Source organism: Miscanthus floridulus, chromosome 10 (genome assembly GCF_019320115.1).
Source record: "Miscanthus floridulus cultivar M001 chromosome 10, ASM1932011v1, whole genome shotgun sequence".
NCBI classification, from domain to species: Eukaryota; Viridiplantae; Streptophyta; class Magnoliopsida; order Poales; family Poaceae; genus Miscanthus; species Miscanthus floridulus.
The window spans coordinates 75,643,991-75,661,938 of NC_089589.1; the positions used below are offsets into that span (position 1 = coordinate 75,643,991).

Consider the following 17,948-nt stretch of genomic DNA (forward strand, 5'->3'; position numbering starts at 1 on the left):
CTTCATACATGTGTCTAAACATTCGATGTGACAAGAATTTTAGGAGTTCCTGCAGGAACCAAACGGGGCCTTATTATGTTGTGATGTGTCATGAAATTACTGTATGGACAATATATATTTTAATATGCTGTGTCTACTGTTTTAAAATAAATTATTCTGTGAGTTCACCTAGACCAACAGAAAAATATATATTTTTTCCGTGCGTTTATTTCCTTTTTTCTGTGGATATCCACATAGAAAAATTAGTTTTAATCTGGGTGAATATAATTTTTTTGTGCGTGTAAGACAGACGGAAAAACTATTTCTGATGGTGAACTGACAGAAAAAATTTCTGTGTGTTATTTTCTGACAGTACACCGTCAGAAAAATATTTTTCTGTGGGTATTTATATTTTTCTTTGGGTTTTTGCATACAGGAGAGTATTCGAGTTTCCGGTAGAAGTTAAGGCCTCCTTGGATTGCCAAATTTTTTCTCGAAGGGACCACCTATATGGCAGGCCTATAATAGGTTAGCCCACTAGCTCAAGAATATATGGCAGGCCGGCCGAATTTTTTACTTTTTACCTCTTTTTTCAAAAGTTTCTCACAAATAGACCTCTGACGGAAAGAATTCAGAAAATGGACCCTAGCTCGGCGCCACCGATGCTGGCGCCGAGCTCGGCGCCAGCATCGGTGGCGCCGAGCCCCTGGGCTAGGGCAAATCGGTGGCGCCGAGCCCCTGGGCTAGGGCAAACTTACATGGAAGGAAGCTCGGCGCCGTAGATGCTGGCGCCGAGCTCGGCGCCGTTGACGCTGGCGCCAAGCATGCCAAAATGGATATATAAAATTTTGGCTAACACCCTAGTTTTACCGTGAGATGGATATATAAAATTTTGGCTAAGTCCCTAAATTTACCATGAGATGGACATGCTGAAATTTGTTAAGCCTGGATTTTTACCATGACTTGGACATTGTCAAATTTGATTTTTACCGTGGGACAGACATATGCAAAAATGGCTAAGTCTGAATTTTTGCTATGACTTAGAGACTAGAATTACCATGGATATGTAATTTGAATTTTATTGTGACTTGGATATGTTACAATCTGTCTAAATCTGTGATTTTACCATGCGATGGACATATGTATATTTACCACGAGATGGTCTGATTTTTTACCGTGGCTAAGTCCAAACTTGACGAGACTTGTTTTGTTGTCATATCCTCATAGAGTACTCAAACTCGTAGTAAGGTATTAAATTGAGTTGCTATACAAATTTGGAAGATAAAATATCGCAAACATGTCAATTCACTGCTACAACATAGCACTGTATTCAAACTTGTGGTCACTATTTGGCCATGTTAAAAACTGATTTAGGTTTAGGGCCAAAAACAAAGTTTGTTGTACTCAACTCAAACTACAACTTCTATTAAAGGTCAAACTTTATATCTAAAAAAACTATAGTTTTACTATGGTCAAAACTGCATCATGAAAAATGGTGTTAACTATTGATCCAACACTTAGAAACAATTTTAGGCTCGTTCATCAACATGAACCCTAGATCATTTTTTATCCTAAGTATTTCTATGTTGTTTTAAGTGCTCAAATATTAAGTCAGTGTAAAACTCTAGAGTTAGCCACATTTCTCAATATCCAAGTCATGGTAAAATTTTAAATTTGTCAATGTCCAAGTCATGGTAAAACTCTAAAGAGTTAGCCATTTTTGCATATGTCTGTCCCACAAATTTCAGCATGTCCATCTCATGGTAAATTTAAAGACCCTCATGGTAAATTTACCATCTCATGGACAACTTAGAATTTAACAATGTCCAAGTCATGGTAAATTTAGGGACTTAGCCAAAATTTTATATATCCGTCTCACGGTAAAACTAGGGTGTTAGGTTAAATTTAGTGGTCGGCGCCATGACCTATGGCGCCGAGATGTTACCTTGGCTTGCCGCAACAGACTAGGCAGCGGGCATGCACTACCTCCAGTAGCATCGTCTCTACTGCTCTGAATGGTTTCCCGGCACCCGCAACAGGCTAGGTTAAAATGTTTTCAAAAGGGACCAAAATACAAAAATTTCACTTCTGCTCGCGCATCAATCGATCCATCGACAGACTAGTTTGGTATTCAGCCCTACCCGTCTGGGACGGCACACGGACGGCAAGGCTTGGCCCTGCCCGCCCGGCTGCATGTCCCTGATCCAGCGGATTCTTCTTTCCTTCCTCCCCCTCTAGCGTAATCTGGCCCTCTGACCTTTGCTGTAAAATCACGCACGTCGTACTTTGCTATTCACGCACGTCGTACTGCATTCTCGGCGCCAGCGTCAACGGCGCCAGAGTGACTGGCGCCGAGCTTCCTTCCATGTAAGTTTGCCCCAGCCCAGGGGCTCGGCGCCAGCATCGGTGGCGCCGAGCTAGGGTCCATTTTTTACATGGAAGGAAGCTCAGCCCAGGGGCTCGGCGCCAGGGACGCTGGCGCCGAGCTAGGGTCCATTTTCTGAATTCTTTCTGCCAGGGGTCTATTTGTCCGTGGCTAGGAGGGGGCATCCGCGTGGGGGCGCGGCATCAGCGCCCATGCACGAGGGCCGAGGGGAGGGAGGGGCGTCCCGCGCGGCACCGGCAGCGCATCCGGGGTCCAGATCCAAGACCGTGCGCGAGGGATGCGGAGGGGAGAAGCTACGGTCCGTGGCGCTGCGCGAATGATGCCGAAGGGGGAGAGGCTGCGGCGTCGCGCCTGCGGGAGCCGGGAGGGCTGCGGAGTGGGAGAGGCTGTGGCGTCGCGCTTGCGGGAGGGATGCGGAGGGAGCTGCGGCGTCGCACCTGCGGGAGCCTATGGAGGGATGCGGAGGGGGTGATGGGAAGGAAGTTAGGGATCAGGGGGTGGGTGGGGGCGGGCCAGCTAAGGGAGCAGGCCGGCTGGCCGGGCTGGCTAAGGGAGCAGGCCGACCTTGGGGAGGGGAGGAGGAGTGAGGAGGGGGAGGGGGGAGGCCGGGCCGCTGCTGGGCCGACCGTCGAAGGCCGGGCCGTGCCGTGCTAGCCCACGGGCCTGAGCAGTGGCCCAGGCACGACCTGCTCCCTCGGGCTGGGCCAGTCCGGGCACGCTGACCATCGGGCCGTGCCGTGCTTAGTCCGGGCCAAAATTGCGTGTTTGGTGTCGGGCCGCCGTACCTCGGGCTGCATGAACATTTATACACATATCCGAGGTCAGGAGGCCACCAAAGGCGTAGGAGATCGACGCTACGGCCCGGTAGGAGCACAGGAAGTTGGAGTCGCCCTCTTTCACCTCTCGCGGGGAGAGGTTTCGAGAGAAACCGTTTCGCGAAATCTAGTATCCTACGTGAATGGAATCTTAACCCCCAGCAAACATTCCACACCATTAGCGACAGTTAGCTGATCGAGGTCCTTTAGTGCAGAGACCTTGATTGGCGCATCCGCGCATGTATATGCCGCTTTGTTGTGCTTGTGCAACTGCACAACAAAGTATAGATGCCAGTTGCAGTAATTTATGAGGGTGACAACGTGTGTCCGTAAACATTTATCGCATAGGATTAGTTGGGCTGCGTATGTAGAGCCTTAACTTCTACCTTTTGGGGAATGGTAGCAGATCGTATTGGGAGGAAGCCGGTTATTGTGTTTGGAATTTTCACTACGTCAGTATTTTTTATTCGTATCATAACAAATAAAGCTGGTTGTAGTGAGGAATCTTGAATTGTCCTTTTTGTGTTGTATCTTTGCTTATTTCTGGCCTTTTACTTCTTTATCAGGCTTGTCTTCAATACTTTGTTTGGACTGAGTGTCCACTACTGGATGGCACTAGCTACCAGATTTCTTCTTGGTTCTTTGAATGGATTACTTGGAACCTTAAGAGTATGATATATATTGATATCCAATTTACTTAAAGTTCTTCATTGAACCCAACAATGGTATATAGTTATTAACATGACATCTGATATTTACAGGCCTACACTGTTGAAGTTTCTCGACCTGAGCATCATGCTATTGGATTGTCACTAGTAAGAACTAAACATATCATAGCTGTATGGTTAATTTCCAATATATTTTAAAAGGGAACATTTCAAATGATACTTGCTTTATATGATTAGATTAGCACTTCATGGGCAATAGGTCTTATTCTTGGGCCATCCATTGGTGGATATCTTGCACAGGTATCCATTAAATCCTTAGAAATTTGGAGTTTTATTCATATCCCACATAATCTTGCATCCATGTTATTCTTATTCTTTTCTATCAATTGACAGCCAACAGAGAAATATCCAAAATTGTTTCCTGCCAACTCATTGTTTGGAAGGTAATCGTGTAACATATGCCTGTATATACTTCAATTAATTTAATATAACTTTACTTCAGCTTACAAATTCTTAAACTTTAATAGGTTTCCATATTTCTTACCTTGTTTATGCATAACGATCTTTTGCCTCGGTATTCTGTTGAGCTGTGTTTGTCTCCAGGTACGTGTGTGGCTAACAAGTGCTATTATTTTCTTATATATTCGCCAAATGATCAGTTTTACTTATTTTATAATACTTCATCGGTTAATACATTGAGAACTAGCATATAATGGAAAATGGCAAATAAGCCTCGACTTGGAAGTTGGAACCCATGTAATTTTATAGTAACTCTATAGGAAAAAGATCAATCCATTCTCATATCAAGATAACTTTGCTACATTCTGAGCTGTCTGAGCATGTATGTGTAGTGAATGAGATTTTGTGTATCATGTACATCTCCAATATTCTTTCCTAGCACATCATTTACATATAGTAGTGCAAGAATGAGTGTGCTCTCCATTGCTTTAAAACTACAAGCACACGGTCTACCATAGATGATACACAATGATGGACCATATTGTTTATGAAAAGTCACCAAAGTAGCTCAGAGCTATGGATAGCACACTTGGGTAGTTTATCACCGCCAGGTCTTATTAATAACTAGCACAAATATATTTTCTCTGCACCAGTTCCAAGTCTAATGTGTAGGAACTAGTGTTATTCCACTACCACAATCTTTTTCGGCCTACTAGGATGGCTAGGTGGAAAGATAATCATTAAGAATGGAAGGAGCTGTGGAGACCGCTTCTTCTATTAGATGTGTTTTAGTCCTATAAATTTTTGTGTTATGTTCTACTTTTATGACCGATAAGCTAATGATGCTTAGAGATTGATTTCTATTAAAAGGACTATTTGTGTTGACATAGAATTTTCGTCCCGTGCCAAGGACACATGTAGCAAGACGGAAGGGTCTGCTCGATGGAGATGTAGATCCGCCTAGCTTGTTGGCAGGGATGGTCGATCCTGCGCACTCCTCCCGAGACGTGCCAGTCAATTTGACCCTGTAATTGACAAGGAGAGAAAGTTCACCAGTAATTAAGGGCGGAACTTGCCGGCGTTGCCAGATAGTCCCAAATGTGCGGCTCTGAGAGCCGATATGAAAGGAGATCGACTAAATAGTCGATTCCAGCATATTCATGAGAATAAATCGGTTAAAACTCATTGGGTTGTATAAGAAGAATCGATTATCATTCAGGATAAATGTCATTATTTGAACAAATATTAATCAATGGCAATAAGATGTCAACAATGATTGGTTTATGCCGAGCCAATGATTACAGGTAACCGAACCCCTTTTTATATAAAGAAACAATTTAATATCACTTAACCGTTTAATAAAGATAAATCTAATGAACATGTTAGATCTCATCTATCGCTATGACTAGTGGGGCATGAGGCAGAATCATACAGGCCGTAGAAATAACAATAGACTCGACGATCCTAACTCATTACTAATATCAGTGGGGCATGAGGCAGAATCATGCAGGCCGTAATACAATAACAAGATCATGGGGCTAACATATCTTTCAACCTATCTCTACTTCAACGGCCTCGTGATGCGAACTGTTCGTGAAAGCACTCGATATCGGATAAAACAGCCGATTCAGGCATAGCGCACAGTTAAAGTCATGCCTTATCAGGAATAGATCTATCAAATAACGATCCCCACTCCTTGGTGTTAACAGTGGGGTGTGAGGCAGAACCACATAGGCTGTGATAACGGGCCATGGAACAGTTCTCGCTAGCCAATAAATCTACTCAATATGCAACATGCTTTAATCGCACGCTATGCAAGATCAAGATTAATGTAAAACAGCCGATAAAACGTAACTCATCGTTTAATGTGTAGATTAAATCAATTTTAGATTAACAAATGATGGGCTAAACAAGATATAAGGCCGATCTAGATCAATTCCAATCGGGCAGATTGATATTGTTGCAATTTAGATAAATAATGAAAGCAATAAGCAATATCGGTAACTTAATGAATCTACCAAAGACTGTCATTCTAAGGTAGAGCCGATAACTTGACCTTGATCTAGTTCATGAAGTGGGGGTCGACCGGATCGATGCAGCCATACTTGAACTAGGCAAGAATCGATAACTAACTTATAGCAGAGTCACAGTGGAGGTCGACCAGATTGATGCAGCCGTACGAACAAAGGTATAAGCCATAATGGTACTTACAACAAGCAGTGGGGGTCGACCGGATTGATGCAGCCGTACTTGCTGAAGAACTTGCCGAGATCTACTCTACTCCTACTCCTAAGGGGTGGCCGGAGCCAAAAAAGTAAATAACTTGTATATTGGATTGATTGTTGTCCTTTACAATAGCCGGGGTTTGGTATTTATACCCGGGCCCTATGCATGACTCCTGTCTAAGCACAACTCATTACAATTTTTGACCCTAGAGAAAACATTTCCTAATTTAAGATAACTTGGACTCTAATCTTTCCCTTTTTGTAGAGTCCAACATGTCGCATCCCGGCGCCGATCATAACCTTTGTCATTATCCGCTGGTGCTATCTGAAGAAAGCTCATTCCAGTTTTGCGTTCGAATCAGCTGGTTCCGATCTGCATGCAATTGATTCCTTGATGACATGATCTTGGGAGCTTTCAAGTCCCTGTGACCCTTCTTCCAAATTTTGGTGTAAACACATGCCCCCCAATTTTGGGATAAAAGAAATTTTATTCCAAAATTATCACGTCTGTGTCCCCGATAGGTCCGCAGTCACGGGTAAAGAATCTTGATCTGGGGTCTACTATTTATCGCCGTCTATGCCAGCTCATGAGCCCATGCCTCAAAACTTTTACAAGAGCATCATTGCTTCACGGGCACTTGGATTCATCCTTCTAGGCAGGCTACAAAATGTCTATCTGACCCTAGCGAGAGCAACTCAACAATTCAGCCATGTTTCTCTTCTATCTGCCTCCTCGAGTGCTCCCGACTCCGCTGGACCCTCCATGGTCTATCTTATGAAGATCTCAAGCGGCTAAAAGAATTCTTATGCATAGGGTGATTGTGTCACTTATTCTAGCGCCTCGTTGAGCAAGAAGACCAGCTATTGCGGTTAGAAGAATTCTTGTGATATCACCTGAGTCTTCTCTCCATGCTCACAAAGCTGTTCTAGTGTTTGCGAGGGCTAGAATGTGTGGACACCTTCCCCTTGTTGCTCCTCCAAACGCCCACCGGGAAAGCCTCAGGCTTCTTTCCCATAGTTTCTCAATTTATCGAGAAATTTGCTGAGCATATGTTAGGCGGGCGACCTGTCTCCTTCTCTGGTACAATTTTATCGATGGGCCGATGTGACTCGGTTCACAATGAGTTTCGGCCTTGTGGAGATCTAGACTCCCTTCAATCCAAAGAAATTTTGGTGGATTAACCTCTGGTCAATGTATCCATCCCACGATATTTTGTTGATGAGGACATAGCACCTTCGGATACGAACAATGATTACAAGGTGCGCTCGTTCTTACATTTGCATAGTGGCTTTGGTTATAATTCACTTGGTTCCACATGTACATATCACTATTTGATTATAGGTTCAAATGTGTTTCATAATGGAAGTTCATCAAAGTTGAACTTTTGGTTCGTCTGCAGCCCGACAGTGCCTCATTGGGAAGGCCATAACTCATCCATCCAGAGTGCGATCGAGGTCAATGAGCACTTGATGGAAAGCTTGTTTGATAAGCTTTCAAATAGATATGGTCCCATCTCAATATCACATCGGCAAGGCCTCGAAATCATCAATATATTCTGTCGCTATTTCTGGCGGGAGCTACACTGTCGTCATGGGCTTGTTAGACATCCTTGGGACCTAGGACTAAGTTGGAGCATGCCCCAAGAAGATGGAGAACACCTAAGAGATGGCCTTGGACGTCCTCCTCCTTGGCCACCACCTTAGGAGGCTAGCAAGGACGTCCAAGCCAAGCCAGAGGCCCAGTCCAATCCGAGTTCGAGTCTGCCTCGGCCGTCAGGACCAGTCTGCAATAAAATGGACGTCCAGGACGCATCCTAACTCCGTTTTTGATGATCCACATATGGATGGAAACCTAATTTGATAAGGAATCCAATCCAAGTGGTTTTATGTCAAAACCTCTTCGGAATCAACGGAAATAGTCGAAATAAGTCAGCATCCAGAATCTGCCAGGGTGCTGCGACACCTACTTTTGGTCCGTTGGACCGTGTATCGTGTTTGGGCCCATTAGGGGGCGTGTCCAGGGTAGGCGATGACCCTAAGACCTTTATAATCATACGCCGCCGCCATCATTAGGTTTTGGGTTTTGCTTAGATTAATCTGTTAAGAACAGTTTCGCCGTTCATCGGTTTGTGAGACCCCAACTTCGTGAGTTTAATCATTCATCTGCAATTTAGTTGCGTTCTTTCTTGTTCTTGCTTGTGTTTTTCATTGCGCAGGCAAGGATTAACCTTCTTGGCGAGGTCAACTTGGTCCGTGACTTGGTTGATAACCAGAGGAGCTGTGGTGCTAAGATTGCAGGGTTCGATCTTTCGATCTGAAGCCGGATCGGTGTCATTCTCCGAACAAATCGTTGTTTATCTTGAATCTGACGGAAGATCGGGATCTCCGTCTCCATTAAGTGGTAATCAGAGCTTTAGGTATACCGTCAAGTTCGCATCTTACCCTTAGTTCGAGTGTTTTTGCTTTTATCCCATAGTCCAATGCCATATTTGTTTCCTATCCTATAACCATCCGCGCCATAGCCTTTGCATGATTCAGTTTCAGAGTCCGCTTTGTTGAGTTTGTGTCCTAGGTCAAAGTCTTGTTGCTGGTTTAGATTGTGTTCTTTTCTAGTTTGTGTTGATCCCTCCACCCGCCGCTATTCGGTATCACCATCGGTTTGCATCTTGTGTCCACTAAAACCCTTATTTGAGCAGCTTCCTTAAAACAGTCATAACTTTTGCATCCGAACTGGAAACGGGGAAAATTTTATATCTATGGAGAACGCCAGAAAATTTTAGATCTATTTCATCCCAGCACTGCTGGGTTCGCAAAAATTAGATTTATGAAATTCGATTAGAAAAATTGAGTTTCTAGGCCCACAAGTTTTGGTATGCTTTTTAGAGCACAGTCCTAATTTTCTATAGGCCACATCTTTTATTCAATTGAGCTCAAATTTTTTGTGGTTTATTTTTGTGTGCTCCTTGCTGAGAAAAAATATCAAAAGAGCAAAAGCAAGAAAAAAAAAGATTGGACAAAAAAAATAAAAGAAAAAAAATTAGTAAAAGAGAATAGAAGATATCGAAAAGGAGCACATAAAGAACACTCAATAGCTCTATTGTTTGTGGTACCTTTTGCCTTGTTCATATCCGTTGCTACCTTTAATACTTGTTTCCTTTCATCCTTGTTTTCTCTCTTGTTTATCACAACTGGTGATAGGAACACGTATAGGCCAGCAACTAGGACAAGTGCTCTGGACATTTATTCAATATTGCTGTCTGTCACTGACTTGTGTGCCACATATATATATATATATATATATATATATATATATATATATATATATATATATATATATATATATATTTGTTTTTTTTCGTGCCTCCCAAGCTCCACATATATACTTCAGATCAGTACAGAAAAAAGGTCCTTGCAATCTCGGCACCACTACCTCATAGGTATCACGAACCAGCCGCCGGTTGTACCGCCCACTGCTTGCATTGGTAAGAACTTTGTAAGAGCTTGGTAAGACGCTTCCACTTGCTGTCAAAAGTGACACCACTGCAACCACGTAGTCATTTGATAGGGATAATATTTTTGTATTGTCTTTTGCTGGCTTCTAACAATGACAGGTTGTTCGTATCCACCAACTTATGATGGTATAGGTGCTGATGAGTACATGGAGTGGGAAATTGCCATCGACAACATATTTGCTACTCGCTTTATGTGTCCAAGGAGGAAGGTAAAAAATGCAGCTAGTGTTTTGCGACATTCTGCTTTATCTTGGTGGGAGTCTTTAGATCCTTCTGATAAACCTCAAACTTGGAATGATATGAAACTTCTTATGCGAGAAACCTTTGTTAATCCACCTCCTATTTTGATTTCATATGATGAGGTGCACCATTTGGAGGAAGAATCTGTTGTTATTCCTCTTGCTATGACTAACCTTATGCAGGATAATATCCATAAGCGAGAGGATGACATGGAAGAAAATGAGGAGCTCACAACCTCATATGCAAATTCAGAACCATCACTTCACAATGCACCTATTACTCCTGCTGAGAACACAGGTAATGCCCATAGTGCTATACTCACGGAAGGTGAAAATTGTCTTAATGTACTAAATTTTTCCACAAACCATGCTATCATAGAGCAATTGTTAGTGGAACCCTCTCTTGATTTATCTTTGTCCCGTGATAATTTGCTTGATGTTCCTTGTGATAAAGATGAATTAGTTGATGATGCTCCAGTTTTCCATGTTTTGGAACCAATTAATTATGCTGAACATAAATGTTTGCTTCCCATTGCTACCGAAAAAAAGAAAAGAAATTATTGTATTCTTCAAATACTTTGGGTTATATTGAGTTTGATACTTTATATGCTCTTAGTAGTTTAGAAGAGAAACTTAAATGTGTTGAATTGCCATGGTTGTCTACTTGTACATATCATTTTATTGGAAAATATAATTGTAAAGGAGAGTATATGGTGCATCGTATCTATATTTGTTCAACTCTGAAATCTCCTAATATTGCGCAAAAGTATGATCAACCAAAGGATTCCATTTGCTATAATCTTGTCATGTCGAGTTTCCCAAGTTTTGTTATAAAGAAACATGTTAAATTTCAAGAAGGGGAGCAATGTTGGCTACTACCAAAAACGTTTCCTTCAGCTAATCCCAAACCGAGGACGGTTTGTTGTCAAGAAGGGGAGGATGATGAGGACATGGCACCTTTGGATATGAACAATGATTATAAGGTGCGCTCGTTCCTACATTTGCATAGTGGCTTTGGTTGTAATTCACTTGGTTCCACATGTACATGTCACTATTTGATTGTAGGTTCAAATGTGTTTCATAATGGAAGTTCATCAAAGTTGAACTTTTGGTTCGTCAGCAGCCCGACATTGCCTCATTAGGAAGGCTATAACTCATCCATCCGGAGTGCGATCGAGGTCAATGAGCATTTGATGGAAAGCTTGTTTGATAAGCTTTCAAATAGATCTGGTCCCATCTCAATATCACATCGACAAGGCCTCCAAATCATCAATATATTCTGTCGCTATTTCTGGCAGGAGCTACACTGTCGTCATGGGCTTGTTAGACATCCTTGGGACCCAGGCCTAAGTTGGAGCACGCCCCCAAGAAGATGGAGAACACCTAAGAGATGTCCTTGGACATCCTCCTCCTTGGCCACCACCTTAGAAGGCCAGTAAGGACGTCCAAGCCAAGCCAGAGGCCCAGTCCAATCCGAGTTCGAGTCTGCCTCGGCCGTCAGAACCAGTCTACAATAAAACAGACGCCCAGGACGCATTCGAACTCCGTTTTCGATGATCCACATATGGATGGAAAGCTAATTTGATAAGGAATCCAGTCCAAGTGGTTTTATGTCAAAACCTCTTCAGAATCAACGGGAATAGTCGAAATAAATCAGCGTCCAGAATCTGTCAGGGTGCTGCGACACCTACTTTTGGTCCGTTGGACCGTGTATCGTGTTTAGGCCCATTAGGGGGCGCGTCCAGGGTAGGCGACGACCCTAAGACCTTTATAATCATACACCACCACTGTCATTAGGTTTTGGGTTTTGCTTAGATTAATCGGTTAAGAACAGTTTCGCCGTTCATCGGTTTGTGAGACCCCAACTTCGTGAGTTTAATCATTCATCTGCAATTTGGTTGCATTCTTTCTTGTTCTTGCTTGTGTTTTTCGTTGCGCAGGCAGGGATTAGCCTTCTTGGCGATGTCAACTTGGTCCGTGACTTGGTTGATAACCAGAGGAGCTCTGGTGCTAAGATTGCAGGGTTCGATCTTTCGATCTGAAGCCGGATCGGTGTGTCATTCTCTGCCACAACGATAGTTACCATCACCTGACGGAAGATTGGGATCCCCGTCCCCATTATTTGTAATTTGGGGAAGCAATAAATTCAAGTTCGTTATCTCTTCGTTATTTGTCCACTAAATTTCCAAAGTGTTGATCCGTTTCTGTTTCTGATTTCAATTTCACACCTCCATCGAAATCTATCTTCTCGCTTTCCCAGGCTATATATACGGGCTATGGCTATGGATCAAAAAACAACCCTCTTTGTCTCAATCCTTCTTCGTCTTCATTATATTTCTTGCCTTTTTGTAGGTTCGAGGTCATGGAGAACAACAAGAGGTCTGCTGAAGAAGCCCTCAACGGATCTACATCATCACGCCAATGCCTTCGTTGTCAAGAAGATGCATCTTGGGGTGCTCCCATTGCTTTGGATCAAAGGGCTGACTCTGCCCAGCCCTCGGGGTCATCTTTGGCACCAATTCGCCGCCAGCTTCCTCATCACTCGAGGCGACAGATTAGTAATGACGATCTGCTGGCCTTGATCGATTGGACTGACCAGCATCTAGCCAATTGCCTCTCTGTAGCGGAATCGGCTTTGGCCACGATTGAAGACCGATCACCCCCCGAGGTCGGCCTGATGAGGGAAAGGTTGGCCAGGGCTGAAGCTAGAATCATGGGTGAGATGTCTGCCATTATTTCTCTATTTTTCCTTGATTTTATCCTCAAGATTTCTGATCACTCTTTCCTTGAATATTTTAGATCTAACTCCTCAGTTGGAGTGTCTTCGATCATCCACGGATCATGCAGCGGGATTTGTCAATGCTAGGGGCACCGTTCTGGTGGTTCGCTTGCATGATATCCTGAATCATGTCAGGGAGGTCGCCATTCATGGCGTTCGTCATGGCGCTGCCATGGCGTTGGCTGCTGCACAAGCCCATTTGGGCCATAATCTTCAGCTTCTTCCCCATGGTTTTCTAGACGCAACATACCTTGGAGAGCATGAGCGCTTGGTTGAGGATTTTATGAGCGATGCCAACTTTGTAGCTTTCAATACCCTGGTCGATGATATAGTAGGCAAAGTGTTTTTCGGCCCGTAGCTTGTAATAGGTGACGTTTAGCAAACAACTTCCTCGCCTTGAGTGATTTCCCTTTGTTTCGTGCTTCATACCCATCACTTCATTCATGTTTGCTTTGCTTCTATAGGCGATACACATCGTATCGGCTTTTACTCTTTTGGGTTCATTTTTGCACTAGAGACGATACCTTTCCAATATCGGCTATTAAAGTTATCGACCGAACATATCGTTTATTAAGTATTGATCCAAGTGCTAGGATAATATTTCTTTAAATATTTCCTGTTGATTGCTCGGCCAAACTCTTCCTCTCCTTTTAATGTTTCCAAAATATAAGCATTACCAGGCGCACAACGTTTGACCCGATAGGGTCCTTCCCAGTTAGGTGACCACTTGCCGAATTTACTGTCATTTGCTCCAATTGGCAGTTTTACTTTCTAGACCAAGTCTCCTTCAGAGAATTGCTTAATATTGACCTTTTTATTGTAATATTTCGCAACTCTCAGTTTATTGGCTTCGATATTTTCAAGAGCATGCAGCCGAAAGCAACTCAAGTCTTCCAAATTGTCTATCATAAGATTCTTGTAGACCTTAGCTGACAAATCATTCTGCAGTGTAACATGCCTTGATCCCGTCTGAACTTCCCAAGGAAGAACTGCATTATGGCCATACACAAGTTTGTAAGGTTACGTTTTAATTGATCCATGGCAGGCCATCCTATATGCCCATAGCACCTCATTTAGCGTTGAATGCCACTTCCTTGGCTGTTCCTTGATCTTTTTCTTGATCAGCTTAATCATAATCTAGTTGGACGCCTCTGCCTGGCCATTAGCCTAGGCATAGTAAGGGGAGGAATTCAATAGCTTGATTCCCATACTGGCAGCAAAATCCCCGCACTCTTCTGATGTGAACATTGTCCCTTGATCGATAGTTATAGTTTGAAGAATCCCAAAACGATACACAATGTGTTCCCTGACAAAATCAATCATGTTCTTTGAAGTTACCATCTTCAAAGGAATTGCCTCAACCCATTTAGTGAAGTAATCTGTTGCCACCAATATGAACTTATGTCCTTTGCTTGAAGGCGAAAAAATCTGGCCAATTAAATCAATTCCCCAACCCCAAAACAGCCATGGTTTGAATATTGGATTCATGGCCGATGTAGGCGATCTCTAGACATTACCAAAACGTTGATAGCCCTAACACCCCTTGTAATATTCAAAACAATCTTCCAGTATCGTTGGCCAAAAATATCCAGTTATGCGAATAATCCATTTCATCTTATAAGCCGATTAATGAGCTCTGCATATCCCTTCATGCACCTCACCCATCAACACCTTAGCCTCTTCTTGGTTCAAGCACTTGAGCAATACCCCATCGACTGTTTTATAATATAACTAATCATCTAACAAAACATACTTAGCCGATTTATACCTTAGCCTTCTGGTAACTTTTTGAGACGGATCTCTAAGGTAATCGGCTATTTCAACCCTCCAATCATCACTTGAGGTTTCACGACTCAAGACTTCTTGAAACATTCGATACCCTGATGCACTTTGAGCTAGTCGATTAGCCTCTTGGTTTTGTGCTCTTGGAATATGTTGGAAAGAGATATGAAGAAACTCCTTGAGCAACTTTTGGCACTCATCATAGTATCCTTTCAAAGTCTCTTCTCTGCACTCATACAGGCTGATCAACTAATTAATAATTAACTATGAATCTCCAAACACTTCAACTGCTTTGGCCTTTACTTCGTGAAGAAGTTGAAGTCCCTTGAGAATAGCTTCATACTCCGCTTGATTGTTAGTAATCATTGGTTCAGTTGGAAAAGCAAACTCAAAACTTGCCCCCTGAGGCAAAATAATAACAATAACAATACCAATGCTACCACCCTGCTTGCATGATGACCCATCAAAGAACAACGTCCAAGGCATCGGCTCTACATAACTAATGCTTGGCTTGTGATGCTAGGTGATAAAATCGGCCATTACTTGTCCTTTGACTGCTTTAGCCGATTTGTACTTCAAGTCTAATTCCGATAACGCAAGAATCCACTTTCCCACTCTTCCATTCAGTATTGGCATTGATAACATATGCTTAACCACATCAGCCTTAGAAATAACTGTACACTCGGTCGATAATAAGTAGTGTCGCAATTTAGTGCAAGAGAAATATAAACACAAGCATAATTTTTCGGTGGGAGAATATCTCGTCTCTGGATCCAGTAGTCTTCTACTCAGATAGAAAACAACTCTCTCTTTTCCCTCAAATTCTTGCATCAGGGCTGATCCAATTGTCTTGTCATCAGCCGATATGTACAACTTAAATGGCTTACCTTGCTGAGGAGGGACCAGCATAGGTGGACACTTCATATATTCTTTTATTTCTTCAAACGCCCTTTGTTGTATGTCACCCCACTTGAATTCTTGATTATTTTTCAACTTCAACAAGGGAGAAAACGGCAGGATCCTTTTCGACAATTTTGAAATGAATCTTCTGATGAAATTAATCTTGCCAAGTAGAGATTGCAACTCTATTTTGGTAGTCGGGGGAACTGCTTCATCAATTGCCTTTACGCTTTTTTGACCAACTTCGATTCCTCTCTCGTGGACCATGAATCCTAAAAATTGTTTGGCTGATACTCCAAAAGCACACTTATTAGGATTCATCTTCAAACCATGCTTCCTCGTGCATTCCAGAGTCTCACGCAAGTCAGCCAGGTGTTCTTTGTACCCTTTGGATTTTATCATCACATCATCGATATAGATCTCAACAATCCTGCCGATCAACTTATGGAAAATGTAATTCATCGCCCTTTGATAAGTTGCACCGACATTCTTTAGACCAAAGGTCATCACAACCCACTCAAATAGACTGATTGCACCGGGGCACCTGAAAGCGGTCTTTGCTATGTCTTCTTTAGCCATGAAAATTTGGTTGTATCCTGCATTACTGTCCATGAAGCTAATAACTTTGTGCTCGGCTGCTGCATCTACTAACATATCAGCTATCGGCATCGGATAACCGTCCATAGGTGTGGCTTTGTTCAGATCCCTAAAATCAATGCAAACTCTCAATTTTCCATTCTTCTTATATACAAGGACAACATTCAATATCCACTCTGCATATTGGCATGGTCAGATAAATTCTGCTTCTAGTAACCTTTCAGTCTCCTTTTTGATATCATCAAGCACGTTCGGGTTGAATCTCCTTGGAGCTTGTTTAAACGGCCGATATCCAGGTTTGATTAGCAATCGATGTTCAACAATTGACCTGTCTAAACCAGACATCTCATAGTATTCCCAAGCAAAGCAGTCTTTAAATTCCTTTAATAAATCAATTAATTCTCGCTTATACTCTAGATCCAACTTAGCACTTACGTACATCGGCCTACGTCTATCTCCAGGACCAATATCTACTTCTTCTAATTCATCGGCCGACGTGAAGCCATGTCCTAGTTTGCCATCTGTACCATCTATTGGATTATCCATTAATACAAATTTTCAAAGCCGACTGCTTGGATCGGCTGTTGGCTTTCACCATTGACTCTAAATTCTAATGGCAACAGAAAAGCCTTTTGGATATTAGCCGATGGTTGCTTTCTATCAGCTATTTGCTTGGTACACCACGCTTGAGGTTTATCGGATGCCTGAGCCTGTTCCATCTCTTTATTCCTTAGGCATTGCACCCTTCTCTTCTGGCTCCTTGTTAATCCTCTTGGACACCACTGACCTTTTTGCCACACATATTTTCTTCTATTGTCTTCCTCTTCATAATCAGCCTAGTCTTGGTCAACAACTCTTTTTCCAAGCCGATCATGAATGCTTTTATTTTCTAAGCACCAATCCATGTTATTATGATGATATGCATCTTGAGCATGGATAGACCGGCGGTTGGTTTGAGACTGCCCATACTCCCGATATTGATTGCTGCATCCTGGACAGTCATGTCTCTCTTCTTTTAGTTGATGCTAGTGCGCTTGATCTTTTAACCAACGCTGATAATCCTTTTTCTTCTACCGCTACCATTTATTCAACAAAATCCAAGATGTGACTCGTGGCTTTGTTGTCTCTGCTTTTGATGTCTTCCCCTACTCATATCGGCTCTTTTGCTCGGCACGACGTCTTCTAATCTCTTTGTACTTGTTAGCCGATATTTGCATCTTGGGATCGACCGTTCTAGCTTCTTTTGATTTGGTTGATGTTAAGACCTTAGTTTTTCCTTTGAATAGCCCAGCATCAACCATGTTTTGATCTCCTAGGAAAGGACTATCATCAACTTTCATTTTCCGAGGCATATCAAATTTGAGCCTCCCCTGCTGAATAGCTCAGGATCAACCATGTTTTGATCATGAATGCTTTTATTTTCTAAGCGCCAATCCATGTTATTATGATGATATGCATCTTGAGCATGGATAGACCGGTGGTTGGTTTGAGACTGCCCATACTCCCGATATTGATTGCTGCATCCTGGACAGTCATGTCTCTCTTCTTTTAGTTGATGCTAGTACGCTTGATCTTTTAACCAACGCTGATAATACTTTTCCTTCTAC

At 42.6% G+C, this 17,948-nt stretch overlaps 1 protein-coding gene across 1 annotated transcript in view; it reads left to right on the forward strand.

Annotated features, from left to right (window-relative positions):
* Positions 1-3,561: 3,561 nt before the first annotated feature.
* The window catches only part of LOC136486520 (protein ZINC INDUCED FACILITATOR-LIKE 1-like), a 30,848-nt gene continuing 16,461 nt past the window's right edge, over positions 3,562-17,948 (forward strand). The window contains exons 1-6 of the mRNA XM_066483431.1: positions 3,562-3,632; positions 3,747-3,849; positions 3,942-3,995; positions 4,086-4,148; positions 4,242-4,291; positions 4,376-4,451. Coding sequence (XP_066339528.1) covers positions 3,577-3,632; positions 3,747-3,849; positions 3,942-3,995; positions 4,086-4,148; positions 4,242-4,291; positions 4,376-4,451 — 402 coding nt within the window. The 5' untranslated portion in view covers positions 3,562-3,576. The remainder of the gene's footprint in view (positions 3,633-3,746; positions 3,850-3,941; positions 3,996-4,085; positions 4,149-4,241; positions 4,292-4,375; positions 4,452-17,948) is intronic.